General features: G+C 44.4%; 1 protein-coding gene across 1 annotated transcript in view; it reads right to left on the reverse strand.

Moving 5' to 3' along the window:
* The window catches only part of EGLN3 (egl-9 family hypoxia inducible factor 3), a 43192-nt gene extending 17463 nt beyond the window's left edge, over positions 1-25729 (reverse strand). Inside the window, exon 1 of the mRNA XM_038756284.1 lies at positions 25373-25729. Within this exon, the coding sequence (XP_038612212.1) occupies positions 25373-25729 (357 nt within the window). The remainder of the gene's footprint in view (positions 1-25372) is intronic.

Raw genomic sequence — 25729 nt, forward strand, 5'->3', positions numbered from 1 at the left:
ATGTCTGCTAATTCTGTTATACTCTTCTCAAATGCTTGGTAATAATAACAATAATGATGGTATTTGTTAAGTGCTTACTATGTAACAAGTGTTTAGTACAGAGCCCAACACATAGTAAGCGCTCAATAAATATGGATTGTAAACTTGTTAGGGGTAGGGAATGTGTCTGCTAATTCTGTTATACTCTTCCCAAATGTTTAGTAATAATAACAATAATGATGGTATTTGTTAAGTGCTTACTATGTAACAAGTGTTTAGTACAGAGCCCTACACATAGTAAACGCTCAATAAATATGGATTGTAAACTTGTTACGGGTAGGGAATGTGTCTGCTAATTCTGTTATACTCTTCCCAAATGTTTAGTAATAATCACAGTAATGATGGTATTTGTTAAATGCTTACTATGTGCCAAGTACTGTTCTAAGCACTGGCTACTGTGCCCCTGAACATAGTAAGCGCTCAATAAATACCGTGTTTTGTAAACTCGCTTTGGGCAGGGAATGTGTCTGCTAATTCAGTTGTACTCTCCCAAGTGTTTAGTACAGAGCCCTACACATAGTAAACGCTCAGTAAATACCATGGATTGTAAATTCGTTTTGCGCAGGGAACGTGTCTGCTAAGTGTCACGCTCTCGCAAGTGTTTAGTACAGAGCCCTACACATAGTAAACGCTCAGTAAATACCATGGATTGTAAATTCGTTTTGCGCAGGGAACTTGTCTGCTAAGTGTCACGCTCTCACAAGTATTTAGTACAGAGCCCTACACATAGTAAACGCTCAGTAAATACCATGGATCGTAAATTCGTTTTGCTCAGGGAACGGGTCTGCTAATTGTCACGCTCTCAGAAGTATTTAGTACAGAGCCCTAAACATAGTAAACGCTCATTAAATACCATGGATTGTAAATTCGTTTTGCGCAGGGAATGTGTCTGCTAAGTGTCACGCTCTCGCAAGTGTTTAATACAGTGCCCCTGGACATAGTAAACGCTCACTAAATACCATGGATTTTAAGCTCGTTTTGGGCAGGGAACGCGTCTGCTAATTCAGATGTACTCTCCTAGGTGTTTAGTACAGTGCCCCTGCACATAGGAAGTGCTCAAATACCATGGATTGTAAATTCATTTTGGGCAGGGAGCGTATCAGCTAATTCAGTCGCACTCTCCCAGGTGTTTAGTAAAGAGCCCCTGCACGTAGTAAACGCTCAATAAATACCATGGACTGTAAACTCGTTTTGGGCAGGAAGCGTGTCTGCTAATTCAGATGTACTCTCCCAGGTGGTTAGTACAGAGCCCCTGCACATAGTAAGCGCTCAAAAAATACCATGATGTATATATGTTTGTACATATTTATTACTCTATTTATTTATTTATTTTACTTGTACCTATCTATTCTATTTATTTTATTTTGTTAGTATGTTTGGTTTTGTTCTCTGTCTCCCCCTTCTAGACTGTGAGCCCACTGTTGGGTAGGGACTGTCTCTATAGGTTGCCAGCTTGTACTTCCCAAGCGCTTAGTACAGTGCTCTGCACACAGGAAGCGCTCAATAAATACGACTGATTGATTGATTGAGAGTCCAAAAGAACTGGAAGACACAATCCCTGCCCCTTAAGGATTTCAACGTCTAGCTGGGTTTCCCCTATGTGCACAGAGCTTGACTGTAGGAGGGGAACTTGCCTACCAATTCTGTTATATTGTCCTCTCCCAAGCGCTTAGTACAGTGCCCCACACACAGAAAGCAGGCAATAAGTATCATCGATTGTAACGTCGTTATGGGCTGGGCATGTGTCTGCTAATTCTGTTGCACTGTACTCTCCCAAGTGTTTTGTACAGTGCACTGGACATAATAAACGCTCAGTAAATATCATGGATTGTAAAGTCGTTATGGGGAGGGAACGTGTCTGCTAATTCTGTTGTATTTTACTCTCCCAAGTGTTTAGTACAGGTCTCTGCACATAATAATTGCTCAATAAATATCATGGATTGTAAAGTTGTTATGGGTAGGGAATGTCTAATTCTGTTGCATTGTACTCACCCAAGTGTTTAGTACAGTGCTCTGCATAATAATATAATTATGATTATAATAACAAGTGCTCAATAAATATCATGGATTGTAAACTCGTTATTGGTAGGGAACGTGTCTACTAATTATGTTGCATTGTACTCTCCCAAGTGTTTAGTACAGTGCTCTGCATAATAATATAATTATGATTATAATAACAAGTGCTCAATAAATATCATGGATTGTAAACTCGTTATTGGTAGGGAACGTGTCTACTAATTATGTTGCATTGTACTCTCCCAAGTGTTTAGTACAGTGCTCTGCATAATAATATAATTATGATTATAATAACATAATAAGCGCTCAATAAATATCATGGATTGTAAACTCGTTATGGGTAGGGAACGTGTCTGCTAGTTCTGTTGCATTGTACTCTCCCAAGTGTTTAGTACAGTGCTCTGTATAATATGACTATAATAACATAATAAGCGCTCAATAAATATCATGGATTGTACACTTATGGGTACGGAACGTGTCTGCTAGTTCATTCATTCACTCATTCAATCGTATTTATTGAGCGCTTACTGTGTGCAGAGCACTGTACTAAGCGCTTGGGAAGTACAAGTTGGCAACATATAGAGACAGTCCCTACCCAACAGTGGGCTCACAGTCTATATGTTTGTACGTATTGATTACTCTATTTATTTATTTATATAGAGTAATCAATACGTACAAACATATATACATGTTTGTACGTATTGATTACTCTATTTATTTATTTTATTTGTACATGTTTATTCAATTTCTAGACTGTGAGCCCACTGTTGGGTAGGGACTGTCTCTATATGTTGCCAACTTGTACTTCCCAAGCGCTTAGTCCACTGCTCTGCACACAGTAAGTGCTCAATAAATACGATTGATTGATTGATTTTACTGTAGTCTCCCAAGTGTTTAGTACAGTGCTCTAACATAATATAATTATGATTATAAAGCGCTCAATAAATATCATGGATTGTAATTTCGTTATGGGTAGGGAACGTGTCTGCTAGTTCTGTCGCACTGTACTCTCCCAAGTGTTTAGTACAGGGCTCTGTACTTCCCAAGCGCTTAGTACAGTGCTCTGCACATAGTAAGCGCTCAATAAACACGATTGATGATAATAAGCGCTCAAATGCTGTGCAGCCTCGCCCGAAGGCGGGCGGCGGTGCGGCGCAGGCGCAGTCCCTGCCGCTCCCGACCGCCCCCTGCCGTCCGGGGCGCGCCGACGCCTGGCTCGCCGCCAATCGCCTGACGGCTCCATGACAGCGCTACGTGCGGCACGTGAGGAGGATCCGCCTCGCGCCACCCGCCTCGCGCCACAGCGCGCCGCGCGCGCGCGCACCCCTCCACCCTCCCGGACCAAGCCGCACTGCGCACGCGCACGCCGCTCCGCAGCGCCCCCTTCCGCTTATCGGCTGCCTCCTCCTGCCTCCCTTCGCACGGGCTGGACCAATTGGGGGCCTTCATTCATTCATTCAATCGTATGTATTGAGCACTTCCATTCATTCATTCATCCATTCATTTAATCAATCGTATTCATTCAATCATATTTATTGAGCACTTCCACTCATTCATTCAATCGTATTCATTCATTCAATCGTATTTATTGAGCACTTCCATTCATTCATTCAATCATATTCACCAATTCAATCGTATTTATTGAGCACTTCCATTCATTCATTCATTCAATCATATTCATTGAGCACTTCCACTCATTCATTCAATTGTATTCTTTCAATCGTATTTATTGAGCACTTCCATTCATTCATTCATTCAATAGTATTCATTCATTCAATTGTATTTATTGAGCACTTCCACTCATTCAATCGTATTCATTCATTCAATCGTATTTATTGAGCACTTCCATACATTCATTCATTCAATCATATTCATTCATTCAATTGTATTTACTGAGCACTTCCATTCATTCATTCATTCAGTCGTATTTGTTGAGCACTTCCATTCATTCATTCAATCGTATTCATTCATTCAATCGTGTTTATTGAGCACTTCCACTCATTCATTCAATCGTATTCATTCATTCAATCATATTTATTGAGCACTTCCACTCATTCATTCAATCGTATTTATTGAGCACATCCATTCATTCATTCAATCGTATTCATTCATTCAGCCATATTTATTGAGCACTTCCATTCATTCATTCAATCGGATTTATTGAGCGCTTACTGTGTGCAGAGCACTGTACTAGACTCCCCCTTCTAGACTCTCCCACTTCTAATAATAATATTGATGGCATTTATTAAGCGCTTACTATGTGCAAAGCACTGTTCTAAGCACTGGGGAGGTTACAGGGTGATCAGGTTGTCCCACGAGGGGTTCACAGTCTTAATCCCCGTTTTACAGATGAGGGAACTGAAGCCCAGAGAAGTGAAGTGACTTGCCCCAAGTCGCACAGCTGACAATTGGTGGAGCCGGGATTTGAACCCAAGACCTCTGACTCCAAAGCCCGAGCTCTTTCCACTGAGCCACGCTCTCTCCCCCTTCTAGACTGAGCCCACTGTTGGGTAGACACCATCTCTATATGTTGCCAACTTGTACTTCCCAAGCGCTTAGTACAGTGCTCTGCACACAGTAAGCGCTCAATAAATACAACTGACAATGAATGAATTCTAAGCACTTGGGAAGTACAAGTTGGAAACATATAGAGATGGTCCCTACCCAGCGGTGGGCTCACAGTCTAGAATCAATCAATCAATCAATCAAGCGCTTGGGCTTCCACTGTGCAGAGCACTGTACTAAGTGCTTGGAAAGTACAATTCAGCAACAGGTAGAGACAATACCTACCCAACAACGGGCTCACAGTCTAGAAGGGGGAGACAGACAACAAAGCAAAACAAATAGATGGGTGTCAATACCATCAAAATTGATAAGTAGAATTATAAATATATCATTAATAAAATAGAGTCATGAATATGTACAAATATACACAAGTGCTGTGGGGAGGGGAAGGGGGTAGAGCAGAGGGAGGGAGTAATAATAATAATATACTTATTAGCAATACCAATAATTTTAATAACAATAAATTAGATATTAATGAATTAAACAATAATAATAATTTGGGTGTTTGTTAAATGCTTACTATGTGCAAAGCACTGGGAAGGATACAAGGTGATCAGGTTGTCCCATGTGGCTCAGTGGAAAGAGCACGGGCTTTGAAGTCAGAGGTCATGGGTTCAAACCCCGTCTCCACCACTTGTCAGCTGTGTGACTTTGGGCAAGTCACTTAACTTCCCTGTGCCTCAGTTCCCTCATCTGTAAAATGGGGATTAAGACTGTGAGCCCCCCGTGGGACAACCTGATCACTTTGTAACTTCCCCAGTGCTTAGAACAGTGCTTTGAACATAGTAAGCGCTTAATAAATGCCATTATTATTCAGCGCTTAGAACAGTGCTTTGCACATAGTAAGCGCTTAATAAATGCCATCATTATTATTATGTGGGGCTCACAATCTTAATCCCCATTTTACAGATGAGGTAACTGAGGCACAGAGAAGTTAAGTGACTTGCCCAAAGTCACATAGCTGACAAGTGACCGAGTCAGGATTTGAACCCAAAGACCTTTTAAGAGATTAAAGGTCTTTTGAATTTACAACACATCCAGGTTAGTGCTGTTATACCAAACTCTATAAAACCATGATGAAGTCTCCAATTATTTGAATTTGATCTAACCCTTGCTCCTTTTTCTCCCCATCGAAAGAAATGGGAAAGATAAGCAACTCTGGGGAGGGTGGAAAAAAACTGGTTACAGATTTCCCTGAATCAAAACCTTGTAGGGGTGGGGAGAGGAGGCGTAAAACGATTCAAGACAAAAAAAAAAGTCTTTACTGCCAAGTTCAACCCTGTACATAGAATTTTAGAGGCCTGAATCAACCATCAAAATAACCTCGGTTTGAATAAAAGTTATTCTCACTTTTCCTATTTCTAAGTACTATGGCTGTAGGTTGAATCCCATCCTTTCCATTATCCCTGCACACGGTAAGCGCTCAATAAATACAATTGAATGAAATTCCATATAATTCTTAAACCAGCTCTGCAAAGGTTTGAAGTTTGCCTGTACAAGGCACAGCCCCCGCGGGCTTTGTAAACTAGCAGCAGCATCATTATCAGTATTTATTGAGCTCTACCGGTGTACAGAGCAATAAGCTAAGTGCTTGGGAACAAAGAATTAGACATGGAACCGGCCCTCGAGGAGCTTACAGGCTCTATTGTCACAGTCTTGCCGAACATGTTTTCTGTACCTTCGAGCTCTTTTTCTCCCAGTCCTGAAAGGAGGACTCCTGTAAAACATTCAACCTCACAATGACCCTTTCTGTTGGCCTGGTCGGAGATCCTCTACAGTTCTTGCTTCAAAGGAGGAAATATGGCACAAATTATTCAGAGAAACAAATGGAAATTTTGAGGCCGTCTTGACAACTACAAAGAATAGGGAATGTCAATACGGACAAGGGGAAGACTGCTTCCTTTTATTTATTGTTTTTAAGGAGGACATCCGCTAACCCATATATCTGCTTCAACTCATGACCTAGCAATTTACACAATCTGTCCTCAAGCCCCTGAAAAGATTCCGATTCAAGCAGAGAGACAACCAAAAAATACCCTCCTCCTCCCAGTGGCCCATAAATTACAACTCCCTTGTAACATAGGTTTTTCCAGGTGTTGTTCTGATCTATCATTTCCTTAGAATTTGTCAGCTGGGGCTCCCAAGGGGCTCCAGGGCCCCAGGGGATCCAGAGACCTAAAGTGGGCTTTCTTGTAATGGAAGAAACCGGAGCTAGAAGTTACTTGTGAGAGGAAGAGAAAATGGGATGGGAAGGGACCCTAACAATAAGAACCCCAACACCCCACCCCCGTCCAAAACTAGTGGTAATGAGGTGAAATGGGCCCAAAAACTTAAAAGTTAGGACCTCAAAAAAGTGACAAATGAAAACCATTAGACTTTGGATAAATTCCTCCACAGTCCATTAGTATTTTTGCTACTAAAAAAGTTGACTACTGTTTAACATGTGGTGCTTAACATGTGGTGAAGGACTTGGGTCTCTCAAGTAACCCTCAATGAACTTCCGAATACCATTACCTTAATTTTACAGCGAGTTGCACATGAAAGATTTGATTAGCTGCCTGAATAGTCGATTCCTTTGCGGAGTTTCTTTGTTAGCAATGTAAAAACGACTGCTTTCCCAGGGCAGCAGCAGCAGGTCTTGCTGAACACAACAGCCCCCTTTTTTACACTGGGGATATTCAGCTGAACAGTGGTTCCATGGGGCTGTACCTCCACCGTGTTAAAAAAAAAAAAAATAGGGCCCTTTGGGGGATCTGAAGTCCTACAAACAGGACTAGGACTACAATCAACTGGATTTATTGAGTGCTTACTACATGCAGAGCACTGTACTAAGCACTTGGGAGAGTAGAATAGAGTCGATAGACACATTCCCTGATGGACAGAGCACAGGCCTGGGAGTTAGAAGGACCCGGATTCTAATCCTGCTCTGCCAGTTGTCGATTGTGGGACCTTAGGCAAGTAACTTCACTTCCCTGTGCCTCAGTTACCTCATCTGTAAAACGGGGAATAAGACTGTGAGCCTTATGAGCCACTCTCCTGAAGTGGGGAAAATATGGGACATAGATACAAGCTAATAAGGTTGGACACAGTCTATCTCAGCACTTACTACAGTGCCTGGCACATAGTAAGCACTTAGCAAATACCACACAAAAAAGTATGCATGTCCCAAAAGCACTTGGGGGCAGAAAATTTCCCTCTCAAATCATCCCATGTTCTCAGACAACCTACCCCAGGCCTTCCCTTCCATTATCTCATCTGTAAAATGAGAATTAAGACTGGGAGCCCTAATTGGGACAAGGACTGGATCCAACCTGATTATCTTCTTTCTACCCCAGAGCTTACTACAGTGTTTCCTAAGTGTCAAGCATAGTGCTAAGCACTGTGGCAGATATAAGGTATATACATCAAGCACAATCCCTGTCCCACATGAGACTCAGTCTAAATGGGAGAGAGAACCGTATTTTATCCCCATTTTATGGCTGAAGTAATTGAGACAGAGACGTTAAGTGACTTGTCCAAGGTCACAGCAGGAAAGCGGCAGAGCCAGGACTCCTGTGCTCTTTACATTAGGCCACTCTGCCTCATTTATTAAATGAATTCTATCATTACAAAGCTCTTGTCTATTCATTCTTAAAATAAAAACAAAGGATAATCAAACTATGGCTCAGAAGTCGCCGAGGCTCTCAGAGTCCCTGCCCCAACCAGCTCCTTGTGGGCTGGGATCATGTCTGGCAATTTTACTGCATTATGCTCTCCCAAGTTCTTAGTGCTCTGCATACAGTAACACTCAATAAATACCACAGATGGATTAGTGAGGCACTTTCCTGAAGTGGGGAAAAGCATAGTTACTCTACTAGGGCTAGTTTAAGATCATCGTGAGAGAAACTACTTGGCTCCAGAGCAATGGGGTGGATCTACAACCTCTTCTAGAGACACGGTTTAAGCTTGGGTGTTCAAATAGGTTTCCGCATAACATCTTTTTGTTAAGTTGTATGGGCTTCCAATGTAGTGTGGTGCCAGTGTATGCAATCAGGAACGGACAGCCATCTGCTTGAAGCTGGGGCTGCTCTGGTGGAGTCAGAGGGGATATCAGAGCTATGGATTCAAAGAGAATCTTGGCTCCTTCCCTAATGGGAACTGAGGCAACCTGCCAGAAGAACTGGCTTCAGGGCCTCAGAGCACCTTATGACATTAACAGAAACAACCCACCCCACTGTCCATCCTCTCGTCCAATGCTGCAGCTCCAATATGAGCTTTGGTGACAGCTAGGAGGGAGTCCTCCAACTCCTGAAAATATTTCAAAATCTTTGGGGTTGGAGCTCAGGCACAGGGAAATTGAGACAGCAAAGTGAAATGTCGGGGTTGGGGGCGGGGGAGAAGAGTTTGTGTACCCCCCTGTGCATAGCCCCCAGTTCTTCCCAGCTAATGCCTTAGGGAACAGGGCTAAACACCCATTATCTTCCTATCAGCCTGAATTATGTGTGTGGGGAGGGGTATTTGTGCTTTGATTTACATTACTCAATGAATGAGGCATGTCAGATTCTCTGTAAGGAAAATCTTCACTATGGTTCATTCAAAATACCAAGCAAGTCAGGTTTCTCCCATCAGAATCATTCGTTCATTCCTAAGTGCAAGTAAATAAATCCTTGGGAGAAAGGTTCCATATTCAGTATTCCAACAGTTAGTGACAACCCGTGAACCATCTTTTCAGGAGGCAAGGAGGTGAGGATGTTAGTGTCTGGAGCAGGTCATGAAAAGATTACTTTGTTTACTAACAGGATCCTTCAGAGGGTCTTCGTTTGAAGAAGCTGACTTTAAGTACTCTTGTTTGTAGAAGGTACTTGAAATGAGGACTCCCAAATCCCTTAACTGAAAGCTGCTTCTTTTCTGTTCCCTTCCTTTCACCCATCAAAAGCACACTTCTATTTTGTTAGGAATGGCCATACTGCCACTCGGTCTCCTGAGCCATGCAGTCTGACAACTTTAAAAAGATATCACAAATGAAATCCCATCCCTGAGCCTGAAAATTGTTCAATCGTGGAATTTTAAAAAACAAATATATATATATATTTTTTTTAAACTTCCTCTTAAAACATTGATATCAAAAGAATCCAATCCCTAGATCAGTCATTCCCAACTGGCACACCATCCTAGTTCACTACAGCATTTATTAAGCACTTAGTGGGGATGATATGAGGTTATCAAATCAAACAGAAACCATCTCCCACATGGGGCTCATAACCTATCTTATCCCCATTTTACAGATGAAGAAGCTGAGGAAACATGCAGTTAAATAACATTTGCTTCACATCGGGCCAGGGGTAGAGTTGCGTCTAGAGCCTGGGTCTCCTGGCAATCTCATGCACTTTTTTTCAAAGAAAAAAAAAAAGAAATGGCATTTGTTACACACTTATTTTGTGCAAGGCACTGTACTAAGCGCTGGTGTAGGTACAAGATAATCAAGGTTGGACACAGTGGGACTCACAGCACTAATCCCTTCGTTACAGATGAGGAAATGGAGGCACAGAGAAGTTAAGTGACTTGACTAAGGTCACACAGCAGACAGAGATTAGAACCCAGGTCCTTCTGATTCCTAGGCCCATGCTCTAACCATTACACCATGCTGCCTCTCACTTGCCAATATCTTGATTTGGTGGGCGGGTGTTTGATTTGTGTGCTTTCTTCACATTCCTAGTCAAATCAAGATGGTGGGCCACAAACAGAAACCTTCAATTAATGATCAATTGTATTTAACAAGCTTACTGTGTGCAGAGTACTGGACTACACACTTGGGAGAATACAGTATTACAGAATTAGTAGACACGTTCCCTGCCCACATGTACCTTAGAGTCTGGAAGGAAGCTTATAGTCTAGAACCTTGCCTCACAACCCATTGTAAGAAAGACCCTGTGTTCAATGGGATCAACTTGTATCTACCCCATTGTTTAGAACAGCCCCTGATGATAATAATAATAATAATGATGGCATTTATTAAGCGCTTACTATGTGCAAAGAACTGTTCTAAGCGCTGGGGATCAGGTTGTCCCATGGGAAGCTCACAGTCTTAATCCCCATTTTACAGATGAGGGAACTGAGGCACAGAGAAGTTAAGTGACTTGCCCAAAGTCACACAGCTGACAATTGGCAGAGCCGGGGTTTGAACTCATGACCTCTGACTCCAAAGCCCGTGCTCTTTCCACTTAGCCACGCTGAGTAACCACTTAATAAATCCCATCATCATCACAGGAGAGGAAGACTGGGAGCTCATTGCTATCCCTCACCCATTGGCTTCTCTGGAAAGGCCAGAAAATGGGCTCACCAGTCCGTTTATGTACAGGGAGTGCCACCATCCAAAGAAACGTTAGTGCAACTCCCTTTTTTCCTATCTTCTTCTTTCTCTATGTAAAAACAAAAAACAAACAAAAAAAACCAACACAGAAAGAAATTGGGGTTTATTTTCTCCTGATCTGATTTTTCATAATTAAAACTATTGACAGGTACTTAAGGCGTACTCATGTAAAATGGTTATCTCCTTTTAAGAGCCTCCGTGTGCATGGGTCTCTCCCTGGGAGTGAGTAGAGTTTTGCATCATACCTGCTGCCTTTCCTGACCTTTCTCTTTAAATCTAAGCAGAGAGGTAAACAGGAAGTTTTCTGTCCTTCCAGCCCCTGCTGCTGTATTCCCTATTTGTTGCTTGCTGGAATGAGTCAGTTCACTGACTTTTGGTTAAAAACACAAGGCAAATAAAACTTTCCTACCCTACACTCATAGCCGGTTGCTACTGAAGACAGAAAAAGTAACATCTACGGGTGAAGTGTAAGCTCCTTGAGAGCGGGTTTTATTTTTACTCTACTGTACTCTCCCAAGTGCTTAGCACAGTGCTCAGCACATAGTATGTGCTCAATACATACTACTGAATGAGATGCCCATATGCAAGGTCCAAGATGGTGGCTTTCTGACTTCTTAGCTCTTTGAAGCCCTCCCTCTCCCAGTTCTCATCCAACCTGTTTTCGTCCCCAGACTCAAAATGAAAAGTCACTACCTCGGTTTAAGGGCACATAGAAACTAGGTCATCTCCACAATCCCATTCCCCTTGAACGCTGAGAAGTAACTGTGTTTATTGAAGCTATGTTTGGTAAAATAACGCTGCAAGATTCATCCCTGTGAATGCATATATATGTATATACACTCATATATACCGACACTTCCAGCTAAATACCATACACACACGTATATATTAAATCTACCCTAGCTCATTTGCAGAGCCAAGCACAAAAACAACCACACAATCAACATGAAGAAGGGGGAGGGCATACTGTACTAGTTTTTCTGTTGAAATCAAGGGGTGGGGGTAGAAGGAGAATCAATCCTGTGTATAATTAACCAAGCTAACTAATCCTGCTGGACAAACAAAGATATAAACATCAGCTCTGAATCCTAGCCAACTTAACTGCTCTTGGTTTCCTGCCAAGAAGAATTCCATAGTCTGATATCATAAAAGGACTTGTCTGTTGTATTTACAGTTCCAGTGGTTCTGGACTCCACTCCACACTGGGCACTCTGACAGGAGACCAGTAGAACAGAACTCAATGCACCATTATGCCAAAACATGTGCATTTGATTAGAGGGAAGAGAGAGGATGAAACATATTTCTTCAGGATGGCACTCATCATCAGAGCGGCTATTGTTGGTTAATTGCAATGCATGCTGCTATGCAGCTTTTTGGAGACTTACTGCAACCTCCTCATCCAACTCTATTGAACTTGCTACTGGGGTAGAATATTGAAGAAGCTCCCATTTTGACTTCTCCCCTAGCCATCGGTGCCATGAGAACACATTTGAAATTGTATCTGAAATAAATGAAGCTATTAAAGAAACTCTGCCACTACCCTGATGGGTGATCTTAGATGAGATATTTGGCTGTGCAGATTCTTCAAGGAAAATCAAAACTCTTAAATAATAGTCCCCAGTTCATTGCTGACAACCATGGACTGACAGGACCATCTCTAAACTGGGCCCCCGGCTGAGGGAGATCCAATGATACAGAACCCACTGAGTTCCTGCCCAAAGGTCCAAACGAGTCTGCTAATTCTGTATATTTTACTCTCCTAAGTACTTAGTACAGTACAGCAGTCTGCACATAGTAACCACTCAAATACAACTGATCGATTAGAAAGAAGTGAACAAGTACTTGTACCTGACTGGGGTCTAACTTTTGGACCAAATGACTAATCTTATCAGTTTGAGTTGGGGTAACAACTATAATCACCTTTTGTAGATCCCCACGAAAAATTGCTAATAAAGTGATATTCAATCCAGCTAAACAAAATGCTGAGCAAGAAATCCGAACTCTAAAATTCTGCAATAATCACTTAGTTTATCAGTCCTACACATGAGGCTCCAAATACATTCAATTATATAAAAACCTGCAGGAGATGGGGATAAGTTTTCCTCCTTTCCACCTGGGCTGACTTTACAGAGCACAATCGGCAATAGAAAAACTGCAAATTCTGTACAAACACTGCAAATTGGCCTCACAGTGACCCAACTGATCATTTCCTTTTTGCATATGGTGAAACCAAGAACGAACAAAAATATTAAGTGATTTACAGGGGACCACAGAAGCCAGTGGCACAATGGAGCCAGCAGAGACCACCACCATCATTATTTGATATTGGAATACAGCTCTCCCTTGCTTTTCACAGAGGTTGTGTTGTGCAAACTGACAGCGCAAGGCAAATCAGTGTTCAGCAAACCCAATTTTACTTTAAAAAAAGGGACTAGAGTCCAGGTCCCTTATGGGACTTATCCCTTTTAGGATTCATTAAATCACTTGAAAATTTCCTTAAGAGCCCCACACAATTGACTCAGGGCTTAAGGAAAAGTTTCTCTCATCAAGACAACAACCTCTTGTGCCTCTGGGGAGTAATATATAGTTTCCTCAATGAAACTATATATGACACTGGGCCACTCCCTCCTCCTCGAAACATTCGCGGGCCTCAGTTTTGCTGACACGTTACTAACCTGGTACTCTTCCTACATCTCTGACCTCTCTCCAGTTTCCTTCGCAGGCTGCTCTTATCCCTTAAGTTTAGGTGTCCTGCAAGCCCTTTCCGAATCCCCTTCTCTCTTTGCTCTTCACCCATTCTCCTAGGGAGGTAGTTTATCTGTTGCCATGGCTTCAGCTACTACCTCTACCTGGACGATTACCAAATCTGTCTCCCTGCACAGTCATATATCGCTCTTCTCTCAAGAACAACCCCGCTTGAATGTCTAAAACTGAGCTACTCCCTTTCCTTCCTAAATCTATTCCTCTTAACTTTCCTATCTCAGTCAACAGCACTCCCGTCTTTCAGCCAACAGAACTCCATAACCTTGGCATCACCCTTAACTCCTAGCTTTCCTTCAACTCTATCTACTAAAAATCCTGCAGATTCTTCCTCTCACCCATACAGTTACCACTCTGGTGAAAACTCTGCACAGTATATTCTATCAGCCTCCTTGCCTCTAATTTAGATTTTGCTTTGCAGCTTGGGCTACCTCCACTTTAAAAAAAATACTTGTTAAGCGCTTAATAAGTGTTCTAATATGTGCTGCTTCCCTGTCAAGCACTGTTCTAAGGGTGGAGTTCGGCGCAACTCACTGCTCCTCAAAACCCCGCCACCAGCAACCTGTCTACCCCCATATCCAACAAAAATTCACAATTGGCTTCAAGGGTCTCAGCCAACTCAACCCACCTCATATCCGCTCTCTTTATTCTTCTCATCCCAACCTTCCAGCTATATCTCATTCTTAACTCCCATCTCCACTGCCCCACTCACTGTTCCCCCAAATCCGATAGACCACAGCCTTCACATACTCAAAGCTCTCCTGAAAACCCACTTCCTCAATCTGCCTTCCCTGATTAATTCCCCCCCATCTCAAGTTCCCAAAACCCTTCAGCTACCATCAGTAATAACTGTGTTATTTGTTAAGCACTTACTATGTGTCAGGCACTGTACCAAGTGCTGGGATGGATACAAGGTAACTGTGTTGGACACAGTCCCTGTCCCACATAGGGTTCATAATCTTAATCCCCATTTTACAGATGAAGTAAGAGGCACAGAGAGGTTAAGTGACTTGCCCAAGTTCATACACAACAGACAAGTAGTGGAGCTCGGATTAGAACCCAGGTCCTTCTGACTTCAAGGCCCGTGCTCTAGCCACTAGGCCATGCTGCTTCTCTATGCACTTCGTACTATTTATACCCATCCTTGGCCTATCACTCTGTTTGTAAATACTGTGGTGTTTAACCTCCCTGTTGAGTGTAAGTTCCTTGAGGGAAGGGAATGTGTCAGTGGCTTGTTTTGTACTTCCCAGGTGCCTAGTGCAGTGCTTTACTCTGTGTGTGTACGCCAATGCTACTACTACTACATATGAAGAGTTGGTTAGATAGTTCAAGGATGCATTTATGTGGAGATTGTGCCTTGAATTAACAGGAATGGTGTGTGGGGGCTAAGCACAGGATAGATGGCTTGTGTCTAACTCCTTTCAATATAGTATTTCAAGTGGTGCTCAACCGCCCCTGGATTACCAATGAAGACTGCTACCTGCGTCGTTATGTAAGAGCACTGACTGCTTCATACTTCAGGGTTGCATGGGAGGACCCAACTGGGCCAAGCCTTCCTGGATGCTCCAAGGTGGAGTCGGACCCACCAAAGATGATGACTATGGTAAGCATTGTGGGGGATAGAAGTTAATCAGGTTGGACTCAGTCCCTGCTCCACAGAGTAGGTTTTGTTGAAGCTGCTGCTGCCCAGGGTAGGCTCTGGTTGGCCTAGGCTCAAGCAGTCTTGGCCTGTGCCAAACAATCATAAGCCTTGCTCATTTGATCGTGGCTTATTTCGGCCATAATCAATCGGTGGTATCAATAGGAAGCAGTGTGGGCTAGTGGAAAGAATACAGCCCAAGGAGTCAGAGGACCAGGGTTCTATTTCCAGCTCTGCCACTTGTCTGCTGTGGGACCTTGGGCAAGTCCTCTGTGCCTCAGTTCCCTCATCTGTGAAATGGAGACTAAATCCAGCTCTTTCCCACTTGGACTGTGAGCCCTGTGTCCAATCCGATTCTTTTGTATCTATCCCAGAATTTAGTACAGGGCTGGCTAGTGGCATCCACTTGCACAGCTCAGTTTCACAAACTGCACTCAGGGGCTGAACCTTGGCACAGGACCATACCTGGTTATATGAATACTGACTTGTTTGCCCAAGTCCGGGTCAGGCTGGGTCCTTTTGCACCAATGACTCGAACAAGCCTATCTGGAAGCCCTCATCTCACACTCGGGAATGGGACCCACTTTCACATGCAATTAACCATTTGGTGGGAAAAAAAAAAATCACCAGTTCCATAGCTGCAGGATACATATGGACCATTATGTGAGGGGAAGTGGGGAAAAAAACCTGAAAGTGCTGCTCCTTGGCAAGGGATCAAAATCACTAAAAATCCCACATTATTAAATATGCCACATTCTGTTTATTTCAACAAACTGGGTGATTTTAATCATTGTGATGCTATCTTAGGCAGAAAAAAGTCTGACCTTTGTTTACTTTGTAAATCCTTGAAAGGAATGGTTTTCTACATGTCCTTAACCACAGAATCATGGGGAGTTTTGTTGTTGTTGTTGTTTTTTAATGGTATTTGTTAAGTGCTTACTATATGCCAGGCACCATACTGAGGGCTGAGGTAGATACAAGATCCGGTTGGACACAGTCCATCTCCCACATGGGGTTCACAGTAGTAATCCCCATTTTACAGATGGGGTAACTGAGGCACAAAGAAGTGACTTGTCCAAAGTCACAGAGCAGACAAGTGGGACAGCTGGGATTAGAAACCAAGGTCCTTCTGTCTCTTGGGCCTGTCCTCTTATCCACTAGGCTACATTGCTTCTCACTTGCACTAAGTTTCTTGCATTAAGCCTATTGATGGAATAGTAAAGTCCATCTTTTTAAATGGCAAGAGGCACTATTACACATCCTCAGTTTTTGAAGCAGAGAGTCTCACTATGGTGCAGTGAGAATTAATGAGATCTGCTGTTTAAATGGGTTGACTTCTACTTAGAAACCTGTACCTGTAAGTCATCAAATAAGCTATTGTAAAACAGGGTGATTTTAGTCATGTTCAATTGGAAGATAAATCCCTCTAGGCAGTAAGCTCGCTATGATCAGGCAGTGTGTCTGTTTACTGTTATATTGTAGTCTCCCAAGCACTTAGTGCAATGCTCTGCACACAGTAAGCACTCAATAAATACAACTGGGTGAAATACCAGTGAGAGTTTTTTCGGGACGACAGTGGTGACCAGCTTATTTTGGTAACTTCTGAATTGAAATTACTCAATTGAGGGTTACTGAGCAGAGTCTGTGCTTGGAGTTAGGGGGCATTGTGCCGCTATCTTTCACAGAAAAATAGCTCTTAAAGGACTTCCCGGGGGATTGCTCACCCCTCTACAGCCCTTCCCACAGATGAACCGGGTATTGGTGCTACCAGTTCACTTGGATGCTGTGGCTAAATTCTGAATGGAAGCTACATCGTAGATGTATAACCATCTACTCCCTTTTGCAATTTCCCATTTTTTTGTCAGGTGCAATTAAGGGCCGCTAAATACCTCACTAGACCCCAAAATAAGCATTTTAGGTGGGCAAAGGGATCACTTGTACACACATTATTCGGCATCCTGCTCTTGGGAAATTTAGCACAGGTTGCCTTTCCTCTATTACCTCTTCTCATAAAGCTAGCTATAGCATCTATTGCAGACATGTGTTATTTACTAACATTTATTAAGCACCTTCAATATGTAAAGCACTATATGCAGCACTGGGGTAAATTTAACAAAAAAAATCAATAAAACAGACTTCTGACTCAAAAGGGACTCACAATCTAAGTGTGTGATTTTGGGGGGTTTGGGTGGCAGGGGAAGAAAGGTCCACAGAATGCAGAACATCAGCTAAACCAAACGAAACGATTTGGAAGTTAAATAATACAAGTGTGAACAGCAAAAAGGTCAATTTAAAAAGTATCTAAAGGGAGCTCTCAGATTCCTTCAACAGTTGTGGATCCCAAACTGCCAACCTTCCAATGGTTCCAAATGCAATAATAGGGATATAATGATAATATATCTCTCCCTCCCTCCAGGCTCGTATCTCCTCCTCCCTTCAGGACATCTCCATCTGGATGTCTGCCCACCACCTAAAGCTCAACATGTCGAAGACTGAGCTCCTTGTCTTCCCTCCCAAACCTTGTCCTCTCTCTGACTTTCCCATCTCGGTTGACGGCACTACCATCCTTCCCGTCTCACAAGCCCGCAACCTTGGTGTCATCCTCGACTCCGCTCTCTCATTCACCCCTCACATCCAAGCCGTCACCAAAACCTGCCGGTTTCAGCTCCGCAACACTGCCAAGATCCGCCCTTTCCTCTCCATCCAAACTGCTACCCTGCTCATTCAAGCTCTCATCCTATCCCGTCTGGACTACTGCACCAGCCTTCTCTCTGATCTCCCATCCTCGTGTCTCTCTCCACTTCAATCCATACTTCATGCTGCTGCCCGGATTATCTTTGTCCAGAAACGCTCTGAGCATATTACTCCCCTCCTCAAAAATCTCCAGTGGCTACCAATCAATCTGCGCATCAGGCAGAAACTCCTCACCCTGGGCTTCAAGGCTGTCCATCCCCTCGCCCCCTCCTACCTCACCTCCCTTCTCTCCTTCTACTGCCCAGCCCGCACCCTCCGCTCCTCTGCCACTAATCTCCTCACTGTACCTCGTTCTCGCCTGTCCCGCCGTCGACCCCCGGCCCACGTCATCCCCCGGGCCTGGAATGCCCTCCCTCTGCCCCTCCACCAAGCTAGCTCTCTTCCTCCCTTCAAGGCCCTGCTGAGAGCTCACCTCCTCCAGGAGGCCTTCCCAGACTGAGCCCCTTCCTTCCTCTCCCCCTCGTCCCCCTCTCCATCCCCCCATCTTACCTCCTTCCCTTCCCCACAGCACCTGTATATATGTATATATGGTTGTACATATTTATTACTCTATTTATTTATTTATTTATTTTACTTGTACATTTCTATCCTATTTATTTTATTTTGTTGGTATGTTTGGTTCTGTTCTCTGTCTCCCCCTTTTAGACTGTGAGCCCACTGTTGGGTAGGGACTGTCTCTATGTGTTGCCAATTTGTACTTCCCAAGCGCTTAGTACAGTGCTCTGCACATAGTATGCGCTCAATAAATACGATTGATTGATTGATTGATAATAATTAAGCACTGTAGAGATCCAAGATAATCAGGTCAGACTTGGTCCCTGTCCCTCATTGGGCTCAGAGGCTAACTAGGAGGGAGAAGAGGTATCTGAGTCCCATTTACAGATGAGGAAACTGAGGAACAGAGAAGTTAAGTGACTTGTCCAAGGTCATACAGCAAGTACAGGAACATGTCTACCGTCTCTGCTGTACTGTACTCTCCTTATAATAATACTAATGATGGTATTTGTTAAGCGCTTACTATGTGCCAAACACTGTTCTAAACACTGGGGTAGATACGAGGAGATCAGGTTGTCCCACGTGGGGTTCGCAGTTTTAATCCCCATTTTACAGATGAGGTAACTGAGGCACAGAGAAGTCAAGCGACTTGCCCAAAGTCACACAGCTGATTAGTGGCGGAGCCGGAATTAGAACCCACGACCTCCCAAGCCTGTGTTCTTTCCACTAAGCCACGCTGCAAGTGCTTAGTATAATGCTTTGCACACAGTAAGCACTCTATAAATAAGAAGGAACAATTGAAGTGGCAGAGCCAGAATTAAAACCCAGGACTTCCAACTCCCAAGCCTGTGCTCTTTCCGCAAGACCATGCTGCTTCATGGCTAAGAGTGGTGAGGTTATAAAGGATAAAGGGATTGGCAAGTATATAAAAAGGGGAGGGGAGAAGGAAAAAAGAGATACGTTTTGTAAAATGATTCAATTTTGGTGGACTAGCACAATGCTGTCCAGAAAAACCCAATGTAGGCTACTAAGCTTTCAATATACAAGCATCGCTTAGCAACCCTATTTCTTCCTCAATGAGTACGCTTTGCTCAAACCTCATTTAAATTTGTTCTAGTTGGCATGAGAATTCCCTTAGTCAGTTGATCATTTTCCAGGATACTATAAAGAACTTTAACCTGTCAGTAAATGACAATCTAGGTACTTATAGAGGAAACTCCCTCCCGAAGAATCACAAATCTCTTTTCAACCGTTCCATTTTCTTGCCTCGCTCCAACTCTCACTTCTTCTGAAAGAGTTTGGTAGGCACTTATTCGGGCTCCCCAAACTCATCCCCTGCATGCCCCCCTCCCTCTCATCTCCCAACTTCGTTGGCAGGCTCACCCTGGAGAATCATAGGTCTGAACTCACGCAGAAACGAAATCATCTAACAAACCAGTTCATTCAAATGACGACCGATCCCTCCGACAGAATTCTGAAAACGGGCTTTTCAATTCTTTCTCTCCTTACCACGAAATCCTATCCCACATTTCATTGAAGTTATGCGAATAATAAACTGACAGCGATTTCTCCCCCCTGGGCTCTTTATTTCCTCCCTACAGGGCCCCCCACTTACTACCCTGAACGAAATCCTGAGTTTAAGAAGGACAAAAAGTACAGAAAAGGCAAGATACATAATTCAATTAACTATTAACTTGGGTATTTCTTGGGCAAAGTGATGAGAACAAAGAGTATTCCAACAACCAGCAATAATCCTCTGAACCCAATTAATGCAAACTAGTTTCCTCTAATTAAAAGCAACTATTTGCCCTCAAACCACCTTTGCCTTTACCGAGGAAAAGAATGAACTCCGGCTACAAGGCTACAGATATTCCCCATCTACTGATAAAAAAAAACCCTTGTTTTTTATTGTAGGGTTGTTTTTTTTTCCATTCTTGTCCGGGTTACAATCATCTCAGCCGATCAGTTGGATGGCAAAACAGTATCTCAGTTCTGAGTTTGCTCTTTCTCCGTGACCCCTCGGGCTTTTTAAATGTTAAGGCGCTTTTGAATTCAGGACTGGCCCATGATTTAAAAAAATGGTGTTGGCCACTTGAAACAACATCTGGGAACAAAAAAAAAAACGGCTGGAGCAACATCTAAAGACAATTTAAGCGTCTGCATGCCACTGAGGGGAGTGCAGAGAAGCGTACGTGCAACAGTTAACGTACTTTCCACCTTCCATATGGCTCTGCCAATCTACCTGCTGTAAACATCTCCGAGAAGAAATCACCAGCAAGGGAAGCACCTAAGGAGAGGTGAAGTTTTCATTACAGGACGTGACTACTCCCCTGTGGCCAATTAATCAGGTTCAGGTGCATTTTACTATCTGTACCTTGGCAGTGCGTTCGGGGGCTGCAAGAAAGGAAGGACTTGAACAAGGATTTGCAATGCCATTCATTCATTCAATCGTATTTATTGAGCGCTTATTGTGTGCAGAGCCCTGGACTAGGCGCTTGGGAAGTCCAAGTTGGTAACATATAGAGACGGTCCCTACCCAACAGCGGGCTCACAGTCTAGAAGGGGGAGACAGACAACAAAACAAAACGTATTAACAAAATAATATAAATGGAATAAATATGTACAAGTAAAATAGAGTGTAAATACGTGCAAACATATAGCTTAACTACATCTTGGGGTCAACAGGCCAAGGGCATCTGCTGGGGTGGGGAGCAGAGGGGGAGCAAACTGGAGGGACAGCAAGCAGAGGGAGATGGGACCTTGGGCGAGGCAGTCACACTTTTCTGTGCCTCAGTTTCCTCAACTGTAAAGTGGGGGAATCCCATGCCTGTATTAGAACAGTGCTTTGCACATAGTAAGCGCTTAATAAATACCATCATTATTATTATTATTCTCTCCAAGATACGGAACCCTTTATGTGATAGGGACCTGTGTCCGATCTGATTAACTCATTTCTAACCCAGCGTTTAGAACAGTGATTTAACACATGGTAAGGACTTAATAGTAATGACAGTAACAATACACCCACGGAGAGAGTTTGGTAAACTTCGTGCATGCAGTATCTGGGCCTCAGCCCTCACTGAAGACACGGCTTAGTTTCCACTTGATAGAGTCATCCAATATCCGAGTCTTTGGCGGCAAGCACCCCCTGGGGCCGGAGAGGTCCGGGCGGCCAAATGGTTTGGAAATAATAATAATAATTATGGTACTCGTTAAGCGCCGAGATGTGCCAAGCACTGTTCTATGCGCTGCGGCTACTACAAGGTACTCAGGTTGGAGCCAGTCCCACACAGGGCTCACACTCTTAATCCCCATTTTACAGATGAGGTAGCTGCGACCCAGAGAAGTGAAGTAATAGTAACAATAATAACAGCTTACTATCAATCGTATTTATTGAGCGCTTACTGTGTGCAGAGCACTGTACTAAGCGCTTGGGAAGTACAAGTTGGCAACATATAGAGACGGTCCCTATCCAACAGTGGGCTCACAGTCTACTATATGCGAAGCACTGTTCTAAGCGCTGGGGGGGATACAAGGTGATCAGGTTGTTCCACGGAGGGCTCACGGTCTTAATCCCCATTTTTACAGATGAGGTATCTGAGACACAGAGAATAATAATAATAATTATGGCATTTATTAAGTGCTTACTATGTGCAAAGCACTGTTCTAAGCGCTGGGGAGGTTACAAGGTGATCAGGTTGTCCCACAGGGGGTTCACGGTCTTAATCCCCATTTTTACAGATGAGGTATCTGAAGCCCAGAGAAGCGAAGTAACTTGCCCAAAGTCACACGGCTGACAATTGGAGGAGCCGAGATTTGAACCTACGACCTCTGACTCCAAAGCCCGTGCTCTTTCCACTGGGCCACAATGCTTCTCTTTTTAATAATAATAACAATAATGATGGTATTTGTTAAGCGCTTATTAAGTGCAAAGCACTATTCTAAGCGCTGGGGAGGTTACAAGGTGTACAAGTTGTCCCACGGAAGGCTCACAGTCTTAATCCCCATTTTTACAGATGAGGTATCTGAGGCCCAGAGAAGTGAATAATAATGACAATAATGATGATGATGGTATTTGTTAAGCACTTACTATGTGCAAAGCATTGTTCTAAGCGCTGGGGAGGTTACAAGGTGTACAAGTTGTCCCACGGAAGGCTCACACTCTTAATCCCCATTTTTACAGATGAAGTATCTGAGGCTCAGAGAAGTGAATAATAATGACAATAATGATGATGATGGTATTTGTTAAGCACTTACTATGTACAAAGCATTGTTCTAAGCGCTGGGGAGGTTACAAGGTGATCAGGTTGTCCCACGGGGGGGGGGGGGGGGGGCTCGCGGTTTTAATCCCCATTTTCCAGATGAGGGAATTGAGGCGCAGAGAAGTGAAGTGGCTTGCCCAAAGTCACACAGTTGACGGTTGGCGGAGCCGGGATTTGAACTCAGGACTTCTGACTCCAAAGCCCGTGCTCTTTCCACTGAGCCACACTGCTTCTCTTTTTATTATTATTAACAATAATAATCAATCAATCGTATTTATTGAGCACTTACTGTGTGCAGAGCACTGTACTAAGCGCTTGGGAAGTACAAGTTGGCAATAATAATGGTATTTGTTAAGCGCTTACTATGTGCAAAGCAGTGTTCTAAGCGCTGGGGAGGTGACAAGGTGATCAGGTTGTCCCACAGGAGGCCTCGCAGTTTTAATCTCCATTTTCCAGATGAGGGAATTGAGGCCCAGAGATTGAATGAATGAATAAATACGATTGAATTTTACAGATGAGGTCACTGAGGCTCAGAGAAGTGAAGTGACTTGCCCAAAGTCACCCAGCTGACGGTTGGTAGAGCCGGGATTTGAACCCAGGACCTCCGACTCCAAAGCCTGTGGTCTTTCCACTGAGCCACGCTGCTTCTCTTTTTAATAATAATGATGATGATGGTATTTGTTAAGGGCTTACTATGTGCAAAGCACTGTTCTAAGTACTGGGGAGGTTACAAGGTGAACAGGTTGTCCCACGGAAGGCTCAGTCTTAATCCCCATTTTTACAGATGAGGTATCTGAGGCCCAGAGAAGTGAATAATAATGATGATGGTATTTGTTAGGCGCTTACTATGTGCCAAGCACTGTTCTAAGCGCTGGAGAGGTTATACAAAGTGATGAGGTTGTCCCTCGTTAATCCCCATTTTCCGGGATGAGGGAATTGAGGCTCAGAGGAGCGAAGTGGCTTTCCCAAGGTCACCCAGCTGCAGGCGGCATTGGAACCCAGGACCTCCGACTCCAAAACCCGTGGTCTTTCCACTGAAGCGCTTACTATGTGCCAAGAAGTGTTCTAAGCGCTGGGGAGGTTATACAAGGTGATGAGGTTGTGGGGCTCACAGTCTTAATCCCCGTTTCCCAGATGAGGTCACTGAGGCCCAGAGAGTGAATAATAATGATGACGGTATTTGTGAAGGGCTTACTATGTGCCAAGCACTGTTCTAAGCGCTGGGGAGGCTATACAAGGTGATGAGGTTGTGGGGCTCACAGTCTTAATCCCCGTTTTCCAGATGAGGTCACTGAGGCCCAGAGAAGTGAATAATAATGATGGTGGTATTTGTGAAGTGCTATGTGCCAAGCACTATTCTAAACTGTGGGGAAGTTATACAAGGTGAGGAGGTTGTCCCACGGGGGGCTCAATCTTAATCCCCATTTTCCAGATGAGGTCACTGAGGCCCAGAGAGTGAATAATAACGATGATGGTATTTGTGAAGCGCTTACTATGTGCCAAGCACTGTTCTAAGCGCTGGGGAGGTTATACAAGGTGATGAGGTTGTCCCTCGTTAATCCCCATTTCCCGGGATGAGGGAACTGAGGCTCAGAGGAGCGAAGCGGCTTTCCCAAGGTCACCCAGCTGCAGGCGGGATTGGAACCCATGACCTCCGACTCCAAAGCCCGGGGTCTTTCCACTGAGCCACGCTGCTTCTCTTTTTAATAATAACAATGGTTTTTGCTAAGCGCTTACTATGTGCCAAGCACTGTTCTAAGCGGTGGGGAGGTTATACAAGGTGATGAGGTTGTCCCTCGTTCATCCCCATTTCCCGGGATGAGGGAACTGAGGCTCAGAGGAGCGAAGTGGCTTGCCCAAGGTCACCCAGCTGCAGGCGGGATTGGAACCCATGACCTCCAACTCCAAAACCCGTGGTCTTTCCACTGAAGCGCTTACTATGTGCCAAGAAGTGTTCTAAGCGCTGGGGAGGTTATACAAGGTGATGAGGTTGTCCCACGGGGGGCTCACAGTCTTAATCCCCATTTTTTCCCGATGAGGTCACTGAGGCCCAGAGAAGTGAATAATAATGATGATGGTATTGGTGAAGCGCTTACTATGTGCCAAGCACTGTTCTAAGCGCTGGGGAGGTTATACAAGGTGATGAGGTTGTCCCTCGTTAATCCCCATTTTCCGGGATGAGGCTCAGAGGAGGGAAGTGGCTTTCCCAAGGTCACCCAGCTGCAGGCGGGATTGGAACCCATGACCTCCAACTCCAAAACCCGTGGTCTTTCCACTGAAGCGCTTACTATGTGCCAAGCACTGTTCTAAGCGCTGGGGAGGTTATACAAGGTGATGAGGCTGTCCCTCGTTCATCCCCATTTCCCGGGATGAGGGAACTGAGGCTCAGAGGAGCGAAGTGGCTCTCCCAAGGTCACCCGGGTGCAGGCGGGATTGGAACCCAGGCCCTGCGAGTCGCAAGCCCCCACCCCACCGCGGCTCACGGCCCGTCACCTTGGAGCGCTCCTTGACGTAGTAGTTCCCCAGGCGGGCGCCGCAGCAGAGGACCAGGCGGTCGAGGAGGGCGAGGAGGAAGCTGATGGGCTCGCAGCCCTCCTCGGTGCCCCCGAGCCAGGCGATCTGGTCCCCGCGCAGGTGCCTCCGGGAGACCCCGGCCTGGGGCCCGGCGAGGCGGCCGTCGTGCAGCTGGCCGCCGCCGTGCAGCTGCTTCACGCGCTCCAGCACGCAGTCGCCCACCCGCTCGCCCAGGAAGTTATCCAGGTAGCAGAAGCCCAGCTGGTGCAGGCAGGGCACGATGTACTCCAGCGCCAGCTTCTCCAGGTCCCGCCGCATGGCCGGCCCCCGAGGCAT

This window comes from Tachyglossus aculeatus, chromosome 14, assembly GCF_015852505.1.
Source record: "Tachyglossus aculeatus isolate mTacAcu1 chromosome 14, mTacAcu1.pri, whole genome shotgun sequence".
Lineage (NCBI taxonomy): Eukaryota > Metazoa > Chordata > Mammalia > Monotremata > Tachyglossidae > Tachyglossus > Tachyglossus aculeatus.